At 39.9% G+C, this 22,500-nt stretch overlaps 5 protein-coding genes across 5 annotated transcripts in view; all 5 read left to right on the top strand.

The window, feature by feature from the left end:
- Positions 1–22,500, top strand: part of LOC137979636 (kelch-like protein 3) — a 142,389-nt gene that overhangs the window by 87,095 nt on the left and 32,794 nt on the right. The gene's annotated exons all lie outside the window — the stretch shown is intronic.
- LOC137980518 (histamine H2 receptor-like) lies at positions 410–1,445 on the top strand. Its single transcript, XM_068827979.1, has one exon. The coding sequence runs from the start codon at positions 410–412 to the stop codon at positions 1,340–1,342; it is 933 nt and encodes a 310-aa protein (XP_068684080.1). The 3' UTR covers positions 1,343–1,445.
- Positions 5,328–7,073, top strand: LOC137980519 (kelch-like protein 3). Its single transcript, XM_068827980.1, has one exon. It carries the CDS (start codon positions 5,328–5,330, stop codon positions 7,071–7,073), a length of 1,746 nt encoding a protein of 581 aa, XP_068684081.1.
- Positions 14,610–15,053, top strand: LOC137980520 (uncharacterized). Its single transcript, XM_068827981.1, has one exon. It carries the CDS (start codon positions 14,610–14,612, stop codon positions 15,051–15,053), a length of 444 nt encoding a protein of 147 aa, XP_068684082.1.
- LOC137980522 (kelch-like protein 3) lies at positions 15,670–17,487 on the top strand. Its single transcript, XM_068827983.1, has one exon. It carries the CDS (start codon positions 15,670–15,672, stop codon positions 17,485–17,487), a length of 1,818 nt encoding a protein of 605 aa, XP_068684084.1.

Here is a 22,500-nt window from a genome sequence, read left to right on the forward strand (position 1 = left end):
TGGTTTGGTGGGAAGTGTTTCTTTATTAGGTTGAGGAAGCTTTTGTTGTCATTAAAACTTTATGACGAAGTCGGCCCAACAAATGTGTCGAGATTAACACCTCTTTCTCCCTTTGTCTCTCGCTCTGCCTTTTTAGTGTGAGTCTTGTTACAACTCCCACTGAGATTTTGGTAATTTTTTTTTACCTACACAGCGGGGACCCACATTCCTGACCCAAGTTAAGCTCCTCATGCATCGCTAAGGTCATACAATCTAGATGCCGCCCCTCCACAATAATGACTGTTTAACTTCAGAAAAGTGTGTCAATCCGATAGCATAAATGTGCATAATTTAGACTTAACGACCCTTTAAAACGCTTGCGTGGTCTGCATTTAATTTGGCTGGACGAAACGTAACAACGACATGCACCATGTCAATGAACGCGAACCTTACAGAAATTGTTGGGAAGAGGACATACCGAGAGTACGTCTGTACTGAAAGCTTCACCGAACGAATACACCACCACCTCATATTTTTGTCAACTTTTGGTGTTTTTCTGTGCATTTTTACATCCTTGGGAAACGCTTTAATACTAATTGCCCTCCAAAAAGAGTCTACACTTGGTTCACCGTCCAAACTGTTGCTTCGCAGCTTGGCGACAAGTGATCTTTGTGTCGGTATGCTTTCCGATCCTATAGCTGTAATATATTGGGTGTCTGCAGTAAAAAAGCGCTGGAGCGTTTGCTACTACGCATTTGCCACTGAATATGTGGTAAGTTATGCTTTGTGTACAGTGTCGTTGTTAACCACTTCTGCCATAAGCGTGGATAGACTTCTGGCTTTGTCATTGGGAATACGATACATGGAAACCGTAACTTTGAAACGTGTGTACGGAATAATAATAACGTTTTGGGTTTTGGCTACAGTCCATTCAGCTGTCTCTGTCAAGAGTTCTGAATTTGCCGCAAGATTTAGTGACACAGTCATATGTATTTGTGTAGCAACCTCCATGTTCTCAAACGCAATGATTTTCTTTAACCTCCGAAAACAGCGCATTCGAATTCAAGACAGGCGCTCTCGTGAACAGCCAACCAGTGGTGAAGTCAGCATGGCAAAGCAGAAAAAGGCGGTATCCAGTGTATTATGGATTCAGCTGGCCGTTCTCCTTTGTTATCCACCATACCTTGTGACCGTAGTATTGTCTAGCACCATAGATGAATTGTCCCAGACTCTTGAACTAATCAGACAATATGCATTGGTCTTGGTGTTAGTAAACTCTTCATTGAACCCACTTCTCTACTGCTGGAAGATTTCAGAAGTAAGACGAGCTGTCGTGGCAACGTTGAAAAACTGGCTCTGTTAATAGACTGATTGACAAATACAAAGCTAGTTCTTCGTTAAATGGCATGGAACGCCATAAAATCAATCCATTCACCATGGAACAAGCTAAGAATTACTCAATTGAAGGCGTTTATTACTAAGGGTCTTAAGCAACAATGACGGTTGTGGAAACAATTCTCCTCAAAGTATAACTTGCATTGGGGTTTATTTCTTATTCTAATTGGAGAACATGTCGAGCTCCTTCATGAATGGCTTGTTACAAACGGTTTTAGAGTAAAGATAACAAATGAATGATTCGTTGTTCTCTGCTCATGCCGTCGTCAAAACCATAAATTTATTTGTTTCAAGTTGCGAGATTGCAGAGAAATGAAATTTGCTTAAATGAGTGTCGCTCGATTAATTTTCGATGCTACTCCTGTTTTGCAGTGCTGGTTGTCCTTTTAAACTCGGTGTCGTTATCTTTTTGAAAGTAAGATGGTTTTAAGTAGGTTGCAACTTTAAAGAATTGGGTAGTGTTTTTTTCAAACAACGATTTCTTGCAGCCAGGCAGTCGGGTCAAGATAAAGAAATACTTGATACTTACAATATATTTTTTTAAAGATTGCGTTAGTATTAATGTTTAATCGTTTTTCTCTTTTTCTCGGTTTTTATGAGTAAATTTGCATAGATGACACCTGCATGCTTACTCATGCTGTGATGTGGTTATCAGAAAGAGCAATTGAAATAAGTTTCGATTATCATATGGCCCGTACGGCTCCGTGCGCGCTTTCAATGCAAAACTATTGGGAAAATGCCCGTATGCGGCAAATGTGTAAATTTGCATAGATTGAAGAGTCTTAAGACACCTGCATGCTTACTCATACTGTGTTGTGGCTATCGGAAAGAGGAAGTGAAATAAGTTTCGAGTCTCAATGTTAGTTAAAAAGCTTTCTTGCCTTTAAAATTTAATAAATAAATCGTTAAAAGCTACCAAGCCTTATAGTAGTATACCTACAACAGCTGGTTATTGTTTTACCCGAGACATGCGGTTATCTTGAGGGCTCGGAGAAAAGAGGTGCGTGAGTTTTCCCTGCTGTAAGTCATGTTCAACAAGTTGTTAAATCCAACCACCCACCTACTGTCATTAATTCTCGCAGCCATCCTGAATCGCAGATTATCGGCCTTATCATCCAACAAAGAAACATTCGACAAAGCTAAGCCTCTCTACGACAAAGCCATCCTCGGAGACCCAGGGGCAGATCGCGGAGGCAAGGGGAAGTCTAAACGGGCAAAAGAAAATGGAGACAAAGAAAAGCATAGTAGGGCGAGAAGAGCCCCTGGGGAAAAGTTCTTACCAGACCAGTTCCAAACAGCAGGGGTAATTCTTAATTCTGATTGGTGCCAGAAATTCTTTGTGTTTTTCTGCCCAATCATAAGTCAGCAGGCCGTGAAGTCGTTTCGTGTCTTCTTACACGGAGATAACTTGATCGCCATGCTCGCCTGGTTCATTTGGCAAGGTTTTACTCGAGGAGACAGTCTCAATCACAGCACAAAATGTACAAGAAATCGTTCGGAATATCGGCGGGGAAATACGTGGAATGATTTCCGTACAGGTCCCTACTTCATTATGCATGCAGAATAAATTAATTATTCATTCGCGCTATTGTTTTGTAGAACAATACGTATACCCAAGAGAACTGAATATATACATGGGTAATTTGTACTTACGGGATGAATAAAAACGGATCTCATTTTTTCTCTCCCTCCCTCTCTCTCTTCTTTCCCTTCATCGCCCACACCCTTACTCGTTTTTGTCCCTGCTTTCCCCTTTCTATCCCTTCGTATTGTTCTTATTTCCAGATCCAGCTCGGCCATTTTATCCCACGATATGTCACTCGCAGCTTGCCTTGAACTCCGACCCACTGTAAACCTCTGGATTACTTGTCCCTGTTCTTTACCACTGAGCTAAGTACGTGTCAAGTTGCTAATTCACACCTTGAACATGATATTTATTTTGAATTCTGGCTGACTATTTACATAACAATGATACGTAATTATATACACGTGCCGCGCCGAGCACCTACAATCGAACTTACACTTGTAGGTTACCGTTAAGAGATCCCTGTTTTACTACTCTTGGAACAACCCATCCCTTTAATAATGCTAACCGTAACCCTAATTACGACTAAAGGCACTGTTTACGCTTAAGGTTAGTCCCTGTGATAGTCTTAGGTTTTCCAGTATCGCTGTGAACTGTGACCTGCTTTTCCTTCATGCCCCGTGTGTGCGGCACACTTATAAGTTCACTGCGTGGAAGAGTATACCACGCTTAAAGTCTGATTGGTGCATCTTTCATGGGAAACTTTCAGGCACGAGTTCATTGCAATTAACATCGTTTCATATTTCCCTTCTTTTGAAGCAAACTTGTGTCTTCGTAATAATCAAGATGGCTTCCGAAGTAAAAGGGTCACAGCAATGGGAGATTTGATCATTTGCAAATTGTCCCTGCTATAATTTATAGCCTTTCCAGAGTTGTGCATAGAGTGGTGCAAAGAAAACAATTTACTTTCGTCTTCCGTGTCCAAAACCTGTGTGAAAACGCAGTCAGTTGGTAAAGACAAAGTGCCGCATCGGGAGATGGATCTGTTTCGCGATGCTCAAGAAGAAACTGCAATGGATAGCCTTCAATCCGCCAAAACACATATTAATTTTCTGACCGTAAACTTTCCTTGAAAAAATATTAGCCCTGGCGACTTGTGGCCGGAAAGTTTACAACTGCCTACAAGACAAGGGCTAACATCATCTCACCCCAGTTAACCATCGCCTAAACCTCGTCGACCCAGACAAACGAGCCCACAGCAGGGCATTGAAAAGACATGATGGGGAGTGAAACGAAGTATGCCTTGTACGGGAACATCCATGAATCTCTACCAAAGCTATTCACTTGGAAGTATCATTGAGCATATTGCCGATCTCTACAAAGAGCGATAAATTGCAAAATCCCTCTAAATGCACCGTTCGTGATCCTAAATACAGGAAAGGAAGAAAATATACACTTTGCAGTGTCTCGGCGAATTTTTAAGCAGACAGGAAGAACAATTTCACGATAAAAAGAGCAGGTAGCCATTACATTTCTTATGACAGTACTTTTATTTGGTTTGTTTGTTATGTTTGCGAATCTGAACCCTATTACAACGATTGCTTGAAACTCCACTTCTTGCGCTTATTCTAAAACTGAAAAATGGGTAAAATTGCAGGAAAAGTGCCGAAATTGCATCAAAACTGTTCGATTTTCCGTATTTCAGACAGAAGTTCGACCGGCTTTTTTTTAAGTCCATATAGACTTAGAAAAAAAACCTCTGAAAAGAAAGAACAAAGCGCCACAGTCCCAAAGGACGTCTATTGTTATCGCTATTGTTTTCTTGAAACAAAGGAGTGTATGCATAATGAAGTAGGGACCTGTGCGGAAATCTTGCCTGATGTGCTAACGACAAACATATCTCCTCTGGACCCTGTGCTAATATTACCCTTGGTTAAAACTTGCACAAAAATGGACAGTCCAAGAGAAGTTGATGTTTTATAAAAGTACATCGAGTCTTCCCTCGTTTTGATCGAGTCTTTGGTTGTGTGGGCCCAAACGAGTCCTGCTTCGCATTGAACGTAGGGGTGCATAATAATCGTATATCGAGGAGGTGTAGTATCGAGTCTTTTTTCATCGAGTCCTCTTTGCTTCGTTTACCGGAAAACTTGAGTGATTCCAGCCTTATACAAGCGAGGTATACTACTCACAGGATCACAAAGTGAGAAGAGAGAGGGAGAGATAGACTGGGTTTTGGCTGGTGATACCTTGATCACACCTTCTATATTTTCCGATCATTATAAACCAGTGATAACCATTTTTGATTTCTTAATTAACCAACGCATTAATTATCATGTCGCAAAGTTCTGCGAGTATCGACATGGAAGAATACGCAGAAATAGTTGCATTCGAAATCGAAGATTTGAACACTTCTGCATCGAATTCCAATATGGCGGACCTTTCACAGCCAATGCCTTCAGATCCATCAAAACACTGTCAGGAACTTATCTATCGTCTGGATGCTCTGAGAAGAAAAGAGAGTTTTTGCGATGTAACAGTGTCAGTAAAAGACAAAGAGTTTAGAGCTCACAGAGTTGTGTTGGCAGCAGCAAGCCCGTTTTTTCTTTCACTTCTGGTCAGTGACATGAAAGAGGGAAAGGAAAAGTTCATCAGGATAGAACTTGAAGAAGCAACGGGGTCAGTCATGGAAGAAGTTCTCAAATACATTTACACCGGTAATGTTGCAATCACCAAGGGGAACGCCCACGACTTAGTCGCAGCAGCAGATTATCTTCTTTTACCAGGTTTGAAAACGTTGGCTTCTGATTTCTTGAAGGAGAACATTACAACTGAAAACTGCATTTTCAGTTATTACTTGGCCGATAAGTATCAGTGTTTGGAATTAGTGGAGGAGTCTTGTGAATTTATTAACTCAAAACTCAGTTCAGTCATGAAAACAGACAACTTCCTGAAGCTCGATATTGCGCAAGTCACGAAATGGGTTTCCAGTGATGATGTTACTGTCACCTCCGAGGAAGAAATTTTTAAGGGAATAGTAAAGTGGGTGACTCACGAAAAGACTGAACGAGAAAGCGACTTTGCTAAATTGTTGAATCAAGTCCGTCTGAAATCCATGTCTCATGACTTTCTCTTCAACGAACTGATCAATGAAGAACTGGTAGCAACAAGCAAGGAGACTTCAAATTTTGTGTTGAGATCCATGAAGTGCATTTTTGATCCCTTCTGTGAAGATGCTGCCAAGCCACCCAGGAAGTGCTTGGAGAGGTACACAGATGTAATTTTTGTTTGTGGTGGCAGGACAGCCTTATGCTATCTACCGCAGAAAGACATTTGGTACCAGTTGCCAGACATGTTATTTGAACATCAAGATCATGCTGTTGTTCAATACAGAGATAAAGTTTGCATTTTCGGGGGACAGAGTGTTGGACCAGGAAAATCTCGAGTAATAGAATATTTTCTATCTTCCACTAATTCCTGGGGGACAGTTGAAGGAAGACACAAAAGTGGTGTTTGTTATTGTTTATCAGTTCTAGATGGTTGCATCTATGCATTATTTTGGAAGGGCATTATTCTCTATAAGCTTGATGAGAATGTTTGTGAGGCTGTGGCTGATCCACCAACTGTTCGCCGTGGAGCTTGTTTAGTCAGTGATAAAAGACACCTTTACTTAGTAGGAGGAAGTGATGCTTTTTTGCAGGGATCTATAACAGTGGAAAGGTTTGATCCTATTTTGGCCACATGGGAGGAGGTTTCAGCTATGAATGAAGCAAGATATAATGCTTTTGGAGCAGCCATGAATGACAAAATCTACATAGCAGGTGGTATAAATATAAATGAGGGATGCTATACATTACTGAAGTCTTGTGAGGTGTATGACCCATCAACTAATGAATGGCAAGTCATGAGTAATCTCAAGGTGTGTCGTCAAGCTGCAAACATGGTATGCGTTCAGGAAGCCCTTTATGTGGTTGGTGGCTTCAAAGACACTCAATCGTCTTCAAGAGAGTTATCAGTGGAAGTGTTTCAGTTAGGAGCATGTGAATGGAAAAGGAAGTCCACCATACCCACTAACTTTGAGAATGAAAATCCTGGAGATAGAGAGAAAAAGGTTCATCATAAGGCATGTCTTGCAGTGATACACAAGAGTCTATTAGAAAAGCTGTGTAAGCTTTGACATTTTGAGATTTCTCTCATGACTGTCTCGTGGTGGCATTCCTTCAAATAGTGCCACCTGGAGACATTTTTGCCTTTAATTTAGTATTATGACTGCCTTATGGTGACATTGGTTCTTAGTGCCATGTGGAGAACTATTTTCTTATAATTAAGGGCTTGGCCTTCATCCACTTTTAAAATGTGACCTCCTTTTAAAGTGGCTTACTACAGTTTTCCAAAGAAAATGATGCAGGTTTTGAAATGTGTGAAATCAAAGCAACAGGATATCTCTTCTGAACTGTTAGTCACTGCAATTACCAAACAAATAAATGCAAATCAGGGGAAAATGCAAAATGTAGTGACCGAGCTCCTGGAGGGAGACTGGAAACTAGAGATTTCAAAGGCCTTTTTCTCAAAAATTAACCGTACGTCCCCACCTTAAAATTTCAGGATTTTCTTAGCAAGAAAAAATACTCATGTATCGACAGGTTTTTTGCAAATGAAAAATGTGTCGATTTTTGTGTATTTTGATACAAGTTATTTCAGGATTTTCGTAGCAAGAAAAAATACTCGTGTATAGACAGGTTTTTTGCAAATAGAAAATGTGCCGATTTTGGTCTATTTTGATAATGTCTGAAAAGTTGTCAGATAGACCTTTTTTAAAAAATGTTTCATCTTCATATTGTTTGCTAATTGGAATTCCCAAAATTTTAACCCTGGTCATGTCTTGGTTTTTATGTAATTACTTTAAATGTCTTTTACAACGTGTAGATGGTATAACTATTTCTGGAACTTTAATCTGAAAACCTAATGATCACATGGGTGGAAATTCATGTGACCGTCCCTGGGTCACATGGGACCCACATGGGACCCTCCCTAATGATCACATGGGACCCTCCCTGGGTCTACACCTTCCCACTCAAGGGGCTTAAAACTTGTTAGTCTCAATTATTTTCCATTTTGCCACCTCCCTCTGCTGATTTGGTAAGTTCTCAAAAGTGAATGTTAACAGTTTCATACTATTTGTTGGAATTTGTTGTGTCAAACAATATGTTGACAAAAATTAGATGCACATGCTATCCTTTTGGCACTTAATCACTAATGCAAATGTCAAGAAAACCAATTAAAATGAGTTATTTTTGGAAGCGAGGTAGATGGTTAGTTTTCAGTTGTTCATCTTAAACGACTAATGTAATTTCTGATAATTGTAAATTAGCATAAGTTGCTGTTTTGCCGGCTCATATCAAAGGCCTGGTGAGCCGTGTTAGGTGCGCAGTGGTTTGTGGGATTTAGGTTAACTCAATCTAGGGTGCACAAGTCCAGTTTCATTTATTTTTATGTGGGGCTGAAAAAGGTTGTTTTATGCCTTCGTTAGGCTGTATATGATAGCGTTCTTTTTCATTGTAAATAGTGTTTTTCTATAAGAATACATAGGACCTCAAGGGTCGCACCACTGCCTTGGTTGGGGGAACACGTTCCTCGGTTTTTTCCACCTGCTGGTTTTAGGGTTTTCTGTGTCTGGCTCTGATGCATTGCTCTCCTCTTTATATAGATTTGATGTTTAAAATGCTTTTGTACCCATTCCAATGCTACATAAATGGCACTGTGGCTTGGCCCAAATATTGTTGTTGTGTTAGTCCGGTTGAGCAGTGGAGGCAAAATGGAAGGTGTTTTTTTAAGACTACTCAAATACTTTTTGACATCCTTACCAACTACTTTACTACAGCCAAATTAACGGGTTGAAGATTACAATTATAATCACAATGAGAAAATCCGGTGAAGTTTTTCCAGTTGTTGTGGACTCGTTCTTGCTTTGTTTTATTCTTATACAGAAAGTCGGACTAAAAAGATCTAACACGCAACAAATAGCCGAACATTTGGCTGTATTTTATTTGCTCAGGGGCCATTGCAGCTAATCTAGCAAGGGCGACCACCACATGCTGACAGAGATGGACTACCAGTTTTGAAAACCACGGATTCGATACCATACTCTTAGGGTGCGTTCGATTGACACTATTCCGGAATAAGAATACTGGGATTGATGATTTACAACGGTACGTCTGGCATTTTAAAGAAACAAGGATTCTAAAGATATGTTTAAAATAGCATTTTAGCAGGTTTTTCACAATTGTAACGTGAATCTCCATAAAAACGAAGGATTTCTAACTATTATTCCATATATTCCTTTTCCGGCCGTACGGTCAATCGAACGCACCCTTAGTGTGTTTGTTTGTTTGTTTGTTTGTGAACTTTATTTCAACACGGTATATTCATCAGTTATTAATTCATATGCAATTACATAATTAAACTAACTATATATAACTAACAATATCCAATCCTACATCTAATCCAAAACCATAAAAAACTGCCTTACATGAATGCCGTGTCTAAAATACAAAAATTACTTAAGAGGATAAAATGAGTTGAGTAGATGACTAAAGTCACTTAAAGATTCTGCCCGCCGCAGATCAGAAGGTAAACTGTTCCAAAGTACCGCACCACTGTACTAAAGCTGTTTTTCAAAATTCAAAAAGTTGGTGCTTGGCAATGGAACAGCAAGTTTGTTTACTGAGTCCCTCAATAGATATTCAGTTACATCAGAACGGTTAACGAACAGCTCACTTAGATACTCGGGTGTAAGACCATAATAGCTTTCTGTATTTCACGCTGAGAACTTAATTTTCTCCACGCAAGTTTACTAAATAAATCTTCAACATCAGTGTCATAACTGGAAAAAGTTAAAATTCGGGCAGCACGATTTTGTAGCTTCTGCAATTTATTTGAAAGCGTTAAGTTCCAGTTTCCCCACACAACACTGCAATAGTCAAAGTGTGGCCTCACTAAGACATTGAAAATAATCTTCAGAGTTTCAAAAGGGACAAAAGAGCGGATTCGTTTAAGAGCGCCAACACCAGAGGCAACTTTCTTAATTAACTTCTCAATGTGAGAGCCCCAAGAGAGATTTTCATCTATATAGACACCTAAGGATTTTGCAGTAGATACTTGATTAACAGGAACACCGCCATCGGTAAGATGCGGAGGTCTCGGTAAAGTATTTAATCGCTGCCTTGAGCCAATTAACATAAATTCAGTTTTAGTTGCATTCAATGTAAGTTTATTAGAGACAAGCCAATTATTGACTGACTCGAGATCTCGATTTAAAGTCTCGTCTATGGCGGTTATATCATTGCTTGAAAATGTTAGATGCGTATCATCTGCGTACATCCTAGGCTGCGAGCTTAACAAACAGTTCGATAAGTCATTAATATATATCAAGAACAATAATGAACCCAAAATTGTTCCCTGAGGTACACCGCAACTAAGAGGTAGCTTATCAGATAAGCAACCATTAATAAAGCATTTTTGCTGACGGTTATCCAGATATGACTTAAACCAATTTAGTGTGTGGGTTGTTTAACGTCCCAGAAGGAGGCTCTGGTTTATAGTTCTCGTGAGAGAGGACCTAATTATCACAAAAGCTGCTCTTTTTTCCTCGGTTATTTATTGAAAAGCCCTAAGGGATTGTTGCGCCTGAGGTTCGAACTCACGACCTCCCAAATGTTAATTAAACAACCAAGCCAATTAGTGCTTCTTTTAATAAAGGGAAATTTAGACAGCACGATTTGGGTTACGGTGATTTCTAATGCGAGTACCTTATACCACGACTTAACCACAATAGTGTCGTAAATCAGACCTACGCCATAACTGAAAAAAAAAAAACAAACAAACAATGATAAAATTTCACCAGCCTGTAAGTAGTTTGCGAGCCGCAATTGCGTGAGAAGAATGGGATGAGGAAAGTGCTTTTTCTTTCCACATTCTTTCACGCGCTGGTGGCTCCGCAGCCAAATATTCACTCAATACCCTGCTTACAGGCCGGTAAAAATTGAACTGTTTTTGCTTTTCATTCAGTTGTAATTTACGCATCTACGCAACACTGGCTGGCATCTCGTCCCCAGATTGCGCATTGAATTTGATCAGCGCCAAGGACAAGGACTCTGGCCACAGCCAAAGCAGGAGGTCCGCGAATCTCGGACCGTTCCACTCCTTCTGCGCAGTCTCAGAAATTTGAGAAAATGACGGTCTTCAACGGTTACAGCATTATACCACTACCGCAACTGCGCGTATGTTTGGCCCGAGTACAAGAAAAGATGAGTATGCCAGCCGGCTCGACTTTCTTTGATTTGCCACTCATCCAAAGAAATGGATGAGTCAGTCCAGTTTCGACTTGTCAAACCTGCTTTTTTAATTTGTGCGCATGATCAATCGCCACGCGTCATCAATATTTTTTAAATTTACAACAGCGTGACAATTTTTAACTGTCTAAATTCCCATGAGTATTTCCTCCGTATGTCCGTTACAGAAACTAGTTTGCCAGAAATTGAGAAACCTATTAATTTTTTCAGTACAAACTGAAACGGCAATTTAAAAACTTGAACTATCTTGAGTTTAGAAGGACATTATTCCTTGATTGTCGTGTGTTTGCCAGAGTTGTTCGAAAATATCCCTACTGTTTGTTTTGGTTTTGTGGTTTTGCGGTTACTAGTCACGCGTAACTGACTCCCGAATACGTTTGAATTTTGAACGCATGCTCAACACGAAATGTCGAGCCGGCTGGCAGAGTCTACTTTCCTCTTCCCGACTTATCTAGGAAGATCGAAAGAGACTCTGCTCGCATAGTAACGGTGTGGATATTGAGAGAGAAAATTGAAAATTCGTCGGCAGGTACTCGCTTCCTCTACATGGTCTCAAATGTCGCTGTGACGACGAGAACGGCAAAGAAATGTATCAAACTGTAAAACGCACGTGCAGGGCGTGCAGAGCTATTGTTTTTGCTATCTAAACCTATTGTTTTGTGACGTTCTCATGGCCGTCGTCGTCGTCGTCGTCGTCGTCGTCGTCCTTGCTTAATTAAGGTTCCTATTATCGAAATCACAGTAGCTGGTTGTCAACAGTTTTTGCGTTCTATCCGTTATGGATGTACCGTGAACTGCCGTGAACCACAAGCGATTTTTTGAAAAAATTACCGTGATTGCTTGTCATTTAATTGAATTCTGATTGGTTGGTCATCTGGAAATTGTTTTCATTGATAGACAGTCCTCAAATCCCATAATACACTTCTTTTACCCCCCCCCCCCCACCCCCTCAAAAAATGCATAGGCGTTGTCTTCGATTTCTCTTGGAAGATCTTCATGTCCCTTGAGAAATTGCAAACAATGATTAAGCAAAATTTTGGTGAGTACAAGAGATGTATTATGGGATTTGAGAAAGTAGAGAGTAAAAGAGACAGTAACGAACATTTTAAAACCTTCAAGGGTTACTGATACTCTATATTTGCTTGTGTGTTTTTCTTTGTGTGGTTATGGAAGGGTTTGTATCATGAACGTTCGATTCCTAAATAGAATCCCTTTAGGTCATCAAAAGAAAGACAGTGACACAAGTTCCTTCCTTTTTCAGTTATTGTAACAGGGCATCAATAGCCCATAAAAGTCATACGTAATAGCTCAGGAAGCGGTCTAACCCGTTCCCTGGAAAATAAAATTAATTGCTGATACATATCAAACATACAATCAGCGTTCAGGATTTATTGAAACGGGAAAAGCTTTATTAGGATTATTTTGAGTACCCTGCGAGCTGGCCGGATTAGTTTATTTGGTTTACTGCAGACCAATGAATTCTCAATGACGACAACGTTTTCTCTGTTGTGGTTTCTTTGATTTCACGGCGAACAATGAACGTTACTGTCAACATAAACAAAGAACAGACTGATTGAGAAAATCCTGAACCCTCCCACTCTTTTTTTCGCCAGGATGTCGTCTTTTGGTATATTTAAAATGCATACAAAGACACTACAAAGGCTGAATGATGTTAGTAAGTATTAAGAATTGCAGAAAGGTGGAAATGCTGCGTGATGAAGTTATTTTGCTTTTTCTTTTTATTTCACAGAAAGTATCTCGGCGAAAAAAGGCATTAAAATCAAGTACAATATTGTACTGAAGTCTGCGTATATCGGCGACTGACGGATAGCGGATAGTGGTGATAGCGAAGAGCTTGAAAAGGAAGAGGAAAAGGAAGTTCATGACAAAGAGGCTGCCTTGGCGGTCAACTCAGCTCTAAGAGCTGATGAGGTGTTTAGACAGAAAATCGTTCCGCAGAATTTCCGCCTAGGCAGCATCTAAGAGACCAAGATAGCAACAACAACAACAACAACAACAACAACCAGAAAACGTGTCAGAGCGTCTTGCCCCGCAAGACGCACCGCATTGAACATTTCGCGCTTTTCCACAATGCTAAAACTCGGTAACATTAGCGCTAAACAAGAGACTATCAGGTGCACTAAACCATTATCAGAGATTAAGAGAATTTGATCAAGGAAACATGAGATTCCGCCAAGAAATTCTACTGGTAATCTATTGGAAATCATTGGCTGAGCACTTGCCAACCAACAACCAACAGCCATGCTAATACATAAACAATGTCCAGCTGTCTGCTATGCACAAATAACCGTATACTTGGCAGAAAAAATGTTCTGTGCAAAAAAATGCAATAGAATAGCAGCAGAGTTTCACTATTTTTTAAAGAGGGCTTTCTCGGCATTTTAAGCGGATTTTGGTGACTTCCGAAGTTCGCATAAGAAACCCATCAGCATACTACAAGGAATCCTGATACCTGATTGACGTGGTGCTAACCATCTATTGGGTGGATGAGAAACCATACCACGTACAAGGGAGTCAGTCATGTAGGCCTGTCAACTGTCAAATCCCCACCTATTGCCTGTACCCAGAGGGATGCGTGAAACGAAAATTACCAATCCCTGCCCCCTGGGGACTGTGTTTTGTCTTAAATCCCTTTCCTTTCCCAGCTAATCCCCGTCTTAAATCAGGTTGTAGCATGGAGGTGGGGGTTTACATACGAAACGACAACGCCGACGGCAACGACGACGCTACAAAACAATAGGTTTAGTCAGCAAAAACTATGGCTCTGCACGCTCTTCACGTGCGTTTTACATTTTGGTACATTTCCTTGCCGTCATCTGCTAAATGACGACGTGAAATGACCAAATTCAAGGTTCTGTGGAGGACGTTAGCACATGACGATGAATTTTCAGTTCTCTCTCTCTACTCTTCCAACCCACTCATACCAGTTTAATTCCTCGACAGATACTACTCATTTTTAACGCGAAACGACATGAAATAAAAGTTAAAAAGTGTTACAAACTCGGAGCTAACAGTTAAAACTTATGAAATATTTCGTCCGTTTTTTTCAACCGGACTTCATCAGTCAATGATGTGAATGTTAAAAAGATGAATTTTAAAAAGGTTTTTAACGCCTCTTGGGGGTTAGAATTGTGTCATAGATGGCTGCTAATTCGTAACCATTGTCTCTGTTTAGCGCCGGTTTCGTAAGTAAGAAAAGGATGGCAGGATTCCTTTCCTTGATACCTGTGTGAGGTTCTACCAAGATCTCCGTGTACCGCAAACCTACGCACACGGACCAGTACCTAAACTTCCAATCAAACCATCATCTACAACACAAAAGAGCTGTGGTTAACACCCTGATGTTGAGAGCTCAGACCTTGGTTACGGAAAACGATGACAGAACTAGAGAAACACAGCACGTCAAGCAAGCTCTAAAAATGAATAACTATCCAGAATGGATGCTAACAATACCACATCCAAAATCTACAACAGAAGATACCGAAGAGCCTCAAAACGAGAAGAAAATCTATGCATCAACGCCATACATCAAAGGAATCTCGGAACGCCTGCAAAGAGCTTTCAAGTCACACGAGGTTGCACTTATTCATAAACCCGTCAATTCTCTAAGATCACAATTGGTACGTGTCAAGGACACAACTGTCAATCTCAAGAAATGCGGTACTGTGTACCAGATCCATTGTGAGAAGTGTAACAAGGGGTACGTTGGCGAAACGGCCCGCTCTCTGGAAATCAGAGTAAAAGAACACCAATCAAGAAGTTCATCAGCTATTCACGAGCATTGATCCCTGGAGGGCCACTCGGTGGACCCAAATAAGACAAAAGTACTATCAACCGAAGTTAACACCTTCAAACGCAGGATAAAAGAAGCTATTCAAATTAAACTTACGAAACCGGCGTTAAACAGAGACAATGGTTACGAATTAGCAGCCATCTATGACACAATTCTAACCCCCAAGAGGCGTTAAAAACCTTTTTAAAATTCATCTTTTTAACATTCACATCATTGACTGATGAAGTCCGGTTGAAAAACGGACGAAATATTTCATAAGTTTTAACTTTTAGCTCCGAGTTTGTAACACTTTTTAACTTTTATTATGCTTCCGGAGCAGGAAACAAATGTTTTTGACATGAAATAGTTTCGTAGTGATATGAACAACGCGAACTCATATTTTAAAATGAAGTCCTCGTAGCCGTCTCCGTCCTCGTTTCGTAAGCTCCCTATTGACTCATGTATTACACAGGCTTACAAGTGAGAGTGAGGGAGAGAGAGACTGGGCTTGAGACTGGGGATACCTTGATCACATCTTCTGTATTTTCCTCTCTTTATAAACCAGTGATAACTTTTTTTTATTTCTTAACCAACGCATTATCATTTCGCAAAGTTCAGCGAGTATCGACATGGAAGAATACGTGGAAGCAGTTGCATTCAAAATCCAAGATTTGAACACTTCCGCATCCAATTCCAATATGGCGGACCTTTCACAGCCAATGTCATCAGATCCATCAAGCCACTGTCAGGAACTTATCTATCGTCTGGATGCTCTGAGAAGAAAAGAGAGTTTTTGCGATGTAACAGTGTCAGTAAAAAACAAAGAGTTTAAAGCTCACAAACTCATGTTGGCAGCAGCAAGCCCGTTTTTTCTTTCACTTCTGGTCAGTGACATGACAGAGGGAAAGGAACAGTTGATCAGGATAGAACTTGAAGAAGCAACGGGGTCAGTCATGGAAGAAGTTCTTAAATACGTTTACACTGGTGATGTTGCAATCACCAAGGAGAATGCCCACGACTTAGTGGCAGTAGCAGACTATCTTCTTTTACCAGGTTTGAGAACTTTGGCTTGCGATTTTCTGGAGAAAAACATTACAACTGAAAACTGCATTTTGAATTATTACTTTGCCGACAAATATCGGTGTTTGGAATTAATGGGAGAGTCCTGCGAGTTTATTAACTCAAATTTCAGTTCAGTCATGAAAACAGAAGACTTCCTGAAGCTCGATATTGAACAAGTCATGAAATGGGTTTCTAGTGATGATGTCACTGTCACCTCCGAGGAAGAAATTTTTAAGGGAATAGGTAAGTGGGTAACTCACAAGAAGAGTGAACGAGAAAGCAACTTTGCTGAATTGTTGAGTCAAGTCCGCCTGAAATCCATGTCTCACGACTTTCTTTTCAACGAATTAGTCAATGAAGAACTGGTAGCAACAAGTAATGTGAGTTTGAATTTTGTGTTGAGATCCATCAAGTGCACTTTAGATCCCTTCAGTGAGAATGCTGCCAAGCCACCCAGGAAGTGCTTGGAGAGGTACACAGATGTGATTTTTGTTTGTGGTGGCAGGACAGCCTTATGCTATCTACCGCAGAAAGACATTTGGTATCAGTTGCCAGACATGTTACTTGAACATCAAGACCATGCTGTTGTTCAATACAGAGACAAAATTTGTATTTTCGGGGGACAGAGTGTTGGATCAGGAGAATCTCGAGTAATAGAATACTTTCTTTCTTCCACTAATTGCTGGGGGACAGTTGAAGGAAGACATGGAAGTGATGTTTGTTCTTGTTTGTCAGTTTTAGATGGTTGCATCTATGGATTATTTGGTTTCAACATTATTCTCTATAAGCTTGACGAGAGCTCATGTGAGGCTGTGGCTGATCCACCAACTAGTCGCTGTGTATCTTGTTTAGTCACTGATAAAAGACACCTTTACCTAGTAGGAGGAATAGAGTCTTGCTCGTGCCAAATATCTAAAAGAGTGGAAAGGTTTGATCCTATTTTGGCTACATGGGAGGAGGTTGCAGCTATGAATGGGGCAAGATATAAACCCTTTGGAGCAGCCATGAATGGCAAGATCTACATAGCAGGTGGCATAAACAAGAGTGGGGGACATAGTACAGTATTGACGTCTTGTGAGGTATATGACCCATCAACTAATGAATGGCAAGTCATGAGTAACCTCAAGGTGTGTCGTCAAGCTGCAAACATGGTATGCTTTCAGGAAGCCCTTTATGTGGTTGGTGGCTTCGAAGACATGATCTCGTCTTCAAGAGAACTATCAGTGGAAGTGTTTCAGACAGGAGCATGTGAATGGAAAAGGAAGTCCACTATACCCACTAACTTTGAAAATCAAAATCCTGGGGATCAAAAGAAAGAGATTCATCATAAGGCATGTGTTGCAGCGATCCACAAGAGCCTATTAGAAAAGCTGTGTAAGGTTTGACATTTTGACATTTCTCTGTAAAGACTTATGACTGCATAATGGTGGCATTCCTTCAAATAGTGCCACCTGGAGACATTTTTCCTTTAATTCAGTATTATGACTACCCTATGGTAACATTCCTTTTTAGTGCCATGTGGAGAATTTTTTTCCAATATTTAAGGGTTTGTTTAACCATTTTTTCCCTTCATCCACCTTTAATGCAAGTGAGCTCCTTTTGAGGTGGCTTACTACAGTTTTCCAAAGAAAATGATCAAGATTGTGAAATCTATGAAATTAAAACAACAGGATGTCTCTTCTGAAATGTCAGTCACGGGAATTGATGTAACTTAACGTAAGAAATAAATGTAAGTCTGGGGAAAATGCTAAATATAGTGACCAAGCTGGTGGAGAGGAGACTGGAAACTAGGCATTTCAAAGGCCTTTTTCTCAAAAGCTAGCCGTACAACCCACCGTAGAATTTCAGGATTTCGTTAGCGAGAAAACATAATCATGTATAGACAGAAAGGTTTTTCACAGATTTGCAATAATGTCGATTTTGATAATAACTGAAAAATTGTCTGATAGATCTTTTCTTAAAAACTGTTGACGGTTTCATCTTCATATTGTTAACTTATTGAAATTTCCAAAATTTTAACCCTGGTCATGTCTTGCTTTTTATGTACTTACTTTGAATATCTTTTACAACGTATAGATGGTATAACATTTCTGGTACTTTAATCTGAAAACGTCATGATCACATGGGTGAAAATTAATGTGACCCTCCCATCTTGTTAGTCGCCCCTATTTCCATTTTGCCATCCCTCTACTTATTTGGTAAGTCCCCAAAATTCAATGTTGACAGTTTTATACTATTTGTTGGAATTTGTTTTGTCAAGCAATATGTTGACAAAAATTGGATGCAAATGCTATCATTTTGGCACTCGATGCAAATGCCAAGGAAACCAATTAAAATGAGTTATTTTTGGAAGCGAGGTAGAAAGTAACTTTTCAGTTGTTGTTCTTAAACGACAAATGTAATTTGTGATAATTGTAAATTAGCATAAGTTACTATTTGGCCGGCCTGGGGTTTAATGTGTTAATGTTAATGTTAATGTTAATGTTAATTGTAATGTTAATGTTAACGTGTTAATGTGTTAATGTGTTGGTGTTGGTGTTGGTGTTGGTGTTGGTGTTAATGTGTTAGTGTGTTAGTGTGTTAGTGTTAATGTTAATATTAATGTTAATGTTTATGTTTATGTTTAAAGTTTGTTTATAGTGCCCAGGTCTCTTGAAGTATGCGATTCACGCGGCCTTCAATTTGTCGCCAAACTTTGTCACAAGTGTACGCGGCCACCCTCGTGCGCAGGCGACGCGACAAAATTTGAAAAAACCCGCATCACCGGCGCGAGCAAAAAATCGCTCGTGGAGTCGCGGTTTTATGGATCAACGTGACAGAAATATCTAGTGAACCCAACTTGAACGTAACCGTCAAAATCGATTGCACGCGTACAAAATACCCAAACCGTGATTGGATAATTCGAAAGGGAATGTTACAATAGCACTCTTTTCAATTGACGTCATGATTCAGCGCCCAAAGCATTATGGGATTAATATGCGGACAAAAACAGACATTTTTGCGATGTTTGTTCGCATTACAATCCCATAATGCGTTGTAATAAGGCGTTATGATCTATTTTTTTCACTTGTGGAAAATGCTATTGGTTGCCCACAGTAATTGGCGTCAGCTGTTGTGGACACCCTGTCTTAACCCAGTATTTGTTTATTTTTTGTTTATGTCGTCATGTTTTGTTAATAGTTAATTTAGAAGGCGAAGTTTTATAAATAAATAAATAAAATAAATAAATCTAAAAAGGGAGAATTGATCTTCGCACAAATCTGGACAATTTAAGCAGTTCTCTCTTATAGATCTGCTTTCGCATTTGCGTCATTTTTTAACAATCTCTAAGTCTTAGAAGATTTCCTGACGACTGGAAAAGCGCAAGAATTACACCACTTTTCAAACAAGGGGAACAGAATGACGTGTACAATGACTGCCCATTTCCGTTATCTCGGTAGTAGCCAAGGTATTTGAGAGAATAGTTTTCTCACAGTTCATTCGACTGTCACTGCATTCTCTACTTGAGGCTACGGACTCTTGGGCGTATAACGTTGACTGTGGAAAAGTCTATGCAGTCGTCTTCCTGGACATAAAGAAGGCCTTTGATACGGTCAATCACGAAGTCCTTTTATCTAAATTAAGCAAGTATGGAATATTTAACTCCGATAGCTGTAAATCCATCCCTATAGACATCTTTGGCTACATGTTGGCGCAATCTTTATTTTGAGTCTCAGACATGTTTGATCACATCTTTGTCAAACCTTTGAACTGAATTTCCCTCATCTTTCACGACACAGTGGTCAAACCTTTGACTCGAATCTCAGAAATCTGTGACCACATCTTTGTGATGGAGACAAAGGCTTATCAAATAATGCTTTTGACGCTTGTCAAAGGCAGAGTTAAAGCTGTAGTAAAAGCGGACTTTACCACCTGAGTCCCCGTGCAAAGGGCTTGAAAAAGACATTCTGCTCTGTCTTAAATAAGTGAAGACAAGATACTATAAATCATGGAGATTATTGGAATATGGCCTTTGGGGCAACGCCATATACCGCATTTTATTCAGAAATAATAATAGCAATCAAGGTAAAGATTAACAAATAGCATCCTAAATTTCAGAGTGAGTGTCCTCAAAACTCATAAGGGAAAACAGGACAGGAAATCTCGGACGGGCCAGGCAAAACTCACGTCCCCTACAAGGACTTAAGAGCTTCTGCCTGAGAGACCGGGGCAGACTTGGAAATGAAGGTCGGCCGATTTTGCTTAAAATTGGTACACAAAGTACTTATGTCGACTTATGTAATATGCCAAAGTTTCAGCTTCAACGACTTTTTTTAGCCGAGTTCTGGATATCAGCCCCTCAGGGGTCCCCAGAGGCTGATTTTCAGTGCAATTTTGGCCACTTTTAAATGTCTCTTTTAGCAACATGAAATTAATTTCAGGCAAAAACAAAACCATCTTTGTAAAGCCCTATCCTTAGGCTTTTATGGGTGAGAACATTAGCTCATGGACATTTTTCACTAGCCTGTTGCTGTTATCACAACTTGGTCATATTTCAAGTATATTGGAAGCAACCGGAAATGGCCTGTTTTTCAGACCAAATATTTTCCATGCCCATGTTTTATATCTTGAGGTCTTAGTATCCCTGCAAAGGTCAGCCCTTACTTTAGTAATATCAAGAAAAAAATACTAAGGTTGAGGCTTTTTACTAAGAAAAAAACTTACGAGGAGATGGCTAACCAGGCCATAAACAGCAGACAACAAAGCATGTCTGCAAAAATCAGCCATTTAATTTCGATTATCTTTTTTCCTTCCAAGTTATGGTTAAAAGAGACTCTGAAGTTAATTGTCACCGAAAAGACTTGCCGTTAATAAGAAATTTTTATGTGATTGTTTTAGGACCGATCAGATAGTGGTCCAACAGCGGTTGTATAAATTTCTTGGAAGAAGTCTTGAAAACTACGGACAATAGAGCCGCTGCGAAAACTCTTTATTTACCTAACAACACATCTCTTGCCGGTAGATCACAATGCAAAATTGCATCTTTTCGTCCAAACTGCAATGTTAAGTTTATCTCCTTTGTTCAACTCGTTCAACGTATCACGTCAGTCTGTGGCCCGCCTGTAATGAAGGGCTAATTAAATCAGGATATAAGCAAGCTTTGTAGTTCCATTCAGTAGTACTATAACCCACCTGTTTGGGCTTTAATATTTTCTGAAGAAAAAAGAACTTATCGGTCTCTTTAAATGCAACCGCAACATCTGTCGTGACACTACGTGAGAATCGTTTTGAACCTTTAAGAATTTTCGAATATAATTAAAGCTAATCGTCTAACACAAATTGCAGTCACTCTTCCAGTCTATTTGCAAAGTGCCTGGATAAATTCAGTTACAAAAAACGCTTACCTGGCTTCACTTTTACAGACATGCCCCTTTCCGACAATCCCTTAAAAGTGAGGTAATATTAGAAACTTTAGCCCCAGCGATAAATAGGCCTTTTCGGCTTGTACATTTTGTTTTCCCAATACAGATCATGTGATAATACTCAGGAGGTTTGGTCTTTTGTTTTGTTCATTAAAATGAGGGCATGCAAGCATGAATATGCCTGCATGCACTCTTTTTAATGAACAAAACAAAGGACCAAGCCTCCTGAGTATTATCACATGATTTGTATTGGGAAAACAAAATGTACAAGCCGAAAAGGTCTATTGGTCGCAAGTGCGTCGTTGCGAGTTAGATATACACAGGTCGATTAATACCGTACGTGACGAGGTCATTGTAGTTTGCTAGCTATGACTGACTTGGAATTCAGTTGTTTTCTCGTGCAGATTCGTCTTGTTGATATTGCAGAGAATGATTATGATAGAACTTGTATGAGAACCTCAATGGCATGATTTGTTTACTGAATATTTCTTCATGCCCCGTGCCCCAGTGTAAATGGCTCACGTATGTTGTAAATGATTGATAAGGACGTCCAACACGGTCCGTTTTCGCCGCCAATCCGCTAACTTGCTAGAAGATTACTCACGGGCACTCTTTCCATTTCTCTATCAGTATTTTCCTTTTGTTGCTTTCTCAAACAGCACAGATTCATGGTGGCATCCATACTGCATATATATCCAAAGATAGGACAGGGGTGGAGTGGGTTATCCTTCCGGCAAAGACTACTGTTTTGACAACTTGGGAAATAAAATATTTCAGCTTTCTTGGAGCCCTTAAGGACTTGGGGGTTTTTTATGGCACCTGTAGCTGTAGATCACATGAAAAATTAAGTCTTTATGGACTCACACTGAATTGCTGACCCTTAACTCTGGTTTCGGATATAAGAAGCAACTTAGGCGGTAATCGCCCTGGATGGCCATTATGCATGCTGTAAGTGATAAGGTAAGTCGTCACAAGGCCTAGTGCCCGCTCGTACCT

This window comes from Montipora foliosa, chromosome 12 (assembly GCF_036669935.1).
Source record: "Montipora foliosa isolate CH-2021 chromosome 12, ASM3666993v2, whole genome shotgun sequence".
Taxonomy (NCBI): Eukaryota; Metazoa; Cnidaria; class Anthozoa; order Scleractinia; family Acroporidae; genus Montipora; species Montipora foliosa.

Coding starts and splice junctions, on each gene's coding strand:
- LOC137980518 (XM_068827979.1), top strand. CDS start 410: ATGTCAATGAACGCGAACCTTACAGAAATTGTTGGGAAGAGGACATAC.
- LOC137980519 (XM_068827980.1), top strand. CDS start 5,328: ATGGCGGACCTTTCACAGCCAATGCCTTCAGATCCATCAAAACACTGT.
- LOC137980520 (XM_068827981.1), top strand. CDS start 14,610: ATGTTGAGAGCTCAGACCTTGGTTACGGAAAACGATGACAGAACTAGA.
- LOC137980522 (XM_068827983.1), top strand. CDS start 15,670: ATGGAAGAATACGTGGAAGCAGTTGCATTCAAAATCCAAGATTTGAAC.